Source organism: Sinocyclocheilus anshuiensis, unplaced genomic scaffold, assembly GCF_001515605.1.
Source record: "Sinocyclocheilus anshuiensis isolate Anshui unplaced genomic scaffold, SAMN03320099.WGS_v1.1 scaffold916, whole genome shotgun sequence".
Taxonomy (NCBI): domain Eukaryota; kingdom Metazoa; phylum Chordata; class Actinopteri; order Cypriniformes; family Cyprinidae; genus Sinocyclocheilus; species Sinocyclocheilus anshuiensis.
In genome coordinates this window covers 1227564-1232563 of record NW_015548264.1, presented here as the reverse complement: position 1 = coordinate 1232563, position 5000 = coordinate 1227564, and the positions used below count along the sequence as shown (strand labels likewise).

The 5000-nt window shown below is 34.9% G+C and overlaps 1 protein-coding gene across 1 annotated transcript in view; it reads right to left on the bottom strand.

The window, feature by feature from the left end:
* Positions 1–1891: 1891 nt before the first annotated feature.
* Positions 1892–5000, bottom strand: part of LOC107655596 (protein lifeguard 4-like) — a 6941-nt gene continuing 3832 nt past the window's right edge. Inside the window, exons 4-7 of the mRNA XM_016443141.1 lie at positions 4064–4097; positions 3846–3963; positions 3360–3405; positions 1892–3073 (exon numbers count right to left, since the gene is read on the bottom strand). Of these exons, the coding sequence (XP_016298627.1) occupies positions 2867–3073; positions 3360–3405; positions 3846–3963; positions 4064–4097 (405 nt within the window). The 3' untranslated portion in view covers positions 1892–2866. The remainder of the gene's footprint in view (positions 3074–3359; positions 3406–3845; positions 3964–4063; positions 4098–5000) is intronic.

The following is a 5000-nucleotide window of genomic DNA, read 5'->3' as shown; positions in this document are numbered from 1 at the left end:
CAGCAGGGGATCAAATAAATATTTTCCCCACTGTAGTACATATATTTCATTGAAATAAAAATGATTTTTGACCACCATGGGAGGAGCACCAGAGGGTTAAAGCTAGGGGTGTGCGATATATATCGTCTGCGATAATATCGCAATTGTTGTTTTAACGATGTGCAATTTGACATGATCTAGTATTTTGCAAAAACCAAACAAAACACCTATGGAGTGCACGCATACATTACGTGATGAAGTCTAGTGGGTTAAACAGTGCATGTGTGCATTTAGAGAGTGTTCTTTCACCGCATGATTCAGTCTATTAAAATGCATTAAGAAAGATCACAAAATTCAAGATATGGGGGAACAAAATGTACATATTTATATCATTTCATATAGTTAAAATCACACGAAGAGTGACGTTTTTTTCTTCAAAAATAAGCACGATTACAAACGTGATAGTGATTTTATACAACAGTTCAATAAACAATAAGTTAATATTAAGAGACTTACGTTTTAGACACCATATTGCCTGTTTTTGCTCTATTTCGCCAACCAAAAATAATTCCAAACAGCCACCACAGAACAGTTTTGCGTCTCTGAGCAATGACGGTGTTTAGTTCCTGAATGATTCAACCGTTTAAATGATTCGGTTCAATCGCAATGACTCACTTGTTAACAGTGAACTGCTGCCACCTACTGGCGATTTTAATTTCACATTTAATATATCTTTTCATTTTTAAAATAATTTTAAACATCAGTATTCAATGTTTTATTTTTAAAATATCAAAACATTATGCATTTGTAACTGCAGGTTAAAGCACTCCATGTCCTTCTGATCTGAATTAAATAGTGTGTAAATACATCTAAATGCCACTTCAGATGCAACTTCTGCAAAGATTAATTTTGTTGATACTGGTTTCATTTGTTTGGTAACAGCCTAGATGTCTTATTATTCTAATTGACTGATTAAATGTAAGAATTTGACTCAAAGGATGCACACTTTTAGAACAAAAATGGCTTTATTAAAAGGTAAAAATGCCCATAAAAGGTAAAAATCAATTTAAACTTATATGAAAAGATTAATTTCTGTTCACTGATCACACAGAATGAAGAATATCAAAAACTGCAGCTGTCCATCGTAGTCAGATATCAGCACAATGACACACTCGGCAAAATATCGTCTAATTATCGTTATCGAAAATATCCTAAAAAATATCGAGATATTATTATTTGTTCAATATCGCACACCCCTAGGTGCGAGGCAGTTCTTCTTCTTAAGATGCTTCATATGCATTGATATTCACAATAGTTTCATTTTAAATGGATATTTATGCTTTGGTTTATCAGTGTACTCATTACAAGAATACTGTATACGGTTAATCAGGAGTATGGTGAGAAAAGAAGACATCTGCAAGTTGGAAATCCCAGAGGGTTTGAGAAAGGACCTCAGCCGTGATCCTGATCTACTGAGAGACATTCAGATTTGAGCTGCCAAGAGATCAATAAATGGTTCAAATTGACTAATTTCAATCAAACAGGAAGCAGAACTCATTTATGATGTCATGTTAAAGTGAAAGTATACAGAAGCTCATACTTCCACTTTGAACATGTGGAAAAAGTTATCATTTTTATCTTTATTATTCGGTGTTCTTTTATGCAATGACAGGGCATCAGCACTTTGTTATATTTCCTCGACCAATCAGATTTGAGGATGGTAACTTACTGTTGAACATGAAAACAACAAATATGGGTTAAAAGAATTTTATTTAGATTGTTTACACCAAAAACATTAAATTATATGACATCTCAGTTTTTATATATGACTATTTGCCCTTAAAAAAAAAAAAAATGACAGCAATATATTTATGTTTTATGATAAGAATTAGTATTTTTATTATGATATTGCACTTTGGATACAGGCATATAGAGGTCCCTGAATATTATGTTCTCAATTATTTTGTCATTTTTTGGTTTATTAAAATGAGCAGACTGACATAATGGAAAATATTTTGATACATTTGAAACTGACTGCATGCTGCTTTAACATTGTTTGTTTAGTGAATGTTACATTGTGACACCAAAAACTGCTGCAAATAAAACTGTTTAACTACCTTTTAAAATCTTTGCAGTATGATTTCATTCTAGTTTTTTTTTTTTTTTAGTAAGACCATCTATTATAATTTATTGTAAGTTATTCATTAAGATCCCACATACAAACCCAAATTAAACAAAATGTCTCAGGCTTCATATACATCCCAATCCATAAACACTGATTCACAACAACACCCAATTAAATATGAAAAATCAGCATGGATTACAAGTTACACTACAGTCGACTAAAAACAGAAATCTAATCAGCAACACAGCAGATCAAGTTAAGTTGTACAATCAGGTTTGTAACATTCACATTTGGCCATTAAATTACATATACCGCTTTGCAAGCTGAAAGTATGCAGCTGGTTGGGAAACTACAATACAATAGGAGTGTCTTGAGGAGCTTCATCTCAACTAATGGCGGAAATGAAGCAAAATCCAAGGAGTTTGCTGTTAATGCCCAATTAGAAGAATAGCACACATACTTCATTAATTCTGAACACTGCAAAGAACTGCAATGCAAAGACATTAATGTCTTACATTCAGTGCATTTTTTAAGACTTTTATTCAAATAAATATTTTATATTATGTGGTATACGTTTTTTGCAGGTATCTTCAATGCTTAATTTGGATACTAATTAATAACACATTTTTATTATCATTATTAGATTAGTTACAACATTATTTATTGTACATGGAATCTATTAAATTAAAGAATATTATTTTTATACCATTCCCATCATTCATCCAGAATTCACCTCTGAAATTGAAGAGCAGCATCAAACATTCAGTGTTTCTTCATGGAGTCGAGGATGCGCAGGATATAGATGAACAGGTTGACTATGTCCAGGTACAGGTTGATGGATGCCAGGACGTGCTCCTCTGGTGACAGCTTATGCATCAGCAAGTGAGTATCGAAAATAATGAACCCACAGAACAGCAGAGCTCCCGCCCCAGCAAAGACCAACTCCATTGTGTCATTGTAGAAGAAAAGCTGAAGGACACAGAGTTGTGCAGTCGATGAAATGTGTCTTGAAATTAAATAAAGTGACTTGACTGTATGACTCTTGACAAATTCAAGTCAATTTGATAAATAATGTTGAATACTACTACATATATATATACATATATATATATATATATATATATATATATATATATATCAGTGCTGTCAGATGTGTGTGTACTGTGTTATTATGTATATATAAATACACGCACATACAGTATATATTTTGAAATTCTGTTATATACCATTCTGTTGAATTTAGCCTTAGACTCACCCTCATAAAGCTTGCAATGATCAAGATCCACAGGCCAGCAAACAGACTAAGAAAAAAGATGACCAATTAGGATTTTTTTTAGCATTTGCATTATTAAAAACAAAACAAACAAACAAACAAAACAAAGGACAGACAACCTGTTGCAGCAGGCTCTCTATTAAACAGACCAATAATATGACTGAAGAAATTCTTCAGTCCTCCTCACAAAGACATTCATTTGTCCTCCCAGCGACTTCCCATGCCGATGGGTGGACCATGCATCACATCATATAACAGAGTTATGACTCATGGAGCCCCATTATTTTTGTTACATTTCATTTTAATGACTGGAAAGAAGAATGTTTCTCTAGAGACTATTTCTGCCACAACGCAAGAACATCCGCACGGATTCAGGAGTAAATGGATTAAAACAATAATTCTTGCACTCAGTTACTGTGATGAATGTGACAGATCCGGGTCTTGAGCGGACGAGAATGAGAGAATTACCTGGCTCCGAGCTTGCTGAAGTCTCTTTTAGACTGGAAAGTGTAGGCAGTGAGACCCAGGAACACAGCAGACGTGAGCACAAAGGCCTGGAGCACTATGCTGTACTCATAAAATGTCACTAAAAGCAGAAAAATATGGTATCAGATGATCCATCAAGGAAGTATCCATTAATATTATGTGACTGGACTTCTATAAATTAAGAAAATGAATGAACATACCCGCAGTGGCTACAGACAGAGATTCCAACAGAGTCTGCATAAACATTTACAGCCATTACATTACAGTACTTCATAATTAATATGAAGTGCATAAATATATGCACGTACACACACATATACACATATACACACATATACACATATACACATATACACATATACACACATATACATATACATTTTTCACTCTTTGTTATATTGCAGCCATTTGCTAAAATCATTTAAGTTAATTTTTTTTCCTCATTAATGTACACACAGCACCCCATATTGACAGAAAAACACAGAATTGTTGACATTTTTGCAGATTTATTAAAAAAGAACAACTGAAATATCACATGGTCCTAAGTATTCAGACCCTTTGCTGTGACACTCATATATTTAACTCAGGTGCTGTCCATTTCTTCTGATCATCCTTGAGATGGTTCTACACCTTCATTTGAGTCCAGCTGTGTTTGATTATACTGATTGGACTTGATTAAGAAAGCCACACACCTGTCTATATAAGACCTTACAGCTCACAGTGCATGTCAGAGCAAATGAGAATCATGAGGTCAAAGGAACTGCCTGAAGAGCTCAGAGACAGAATTGTGGCAAGGCACAGATCTGGCCAAGGTTACAAAAAAAATTCTGCTGCACTTAAGGTTCCTAAGAGCACAGTGGCCTCCATAATCCTTAAATGGAAGACGTTTGGGACGACCAGAACCCTTCCTAGAGCTGGCCGTCCGGCCAAACTGAGCTATCGGGGGAGAAGAGCCTTGGAGAGAGAGGTAAAGAAGAACCCAAAGAACATTGTGGCTGAGCTCCAGAGATGCAGTCAGGAGATGGGAGAAAGTTGTAGAAAGTCAACCATCAATGCAGCCCTCCACCAGTCGGGGCTTTAAGGCAGAGTGGCCCGACGGAAGCCTCTACTCAGTGCAAGACACATGAAAGCCCACAT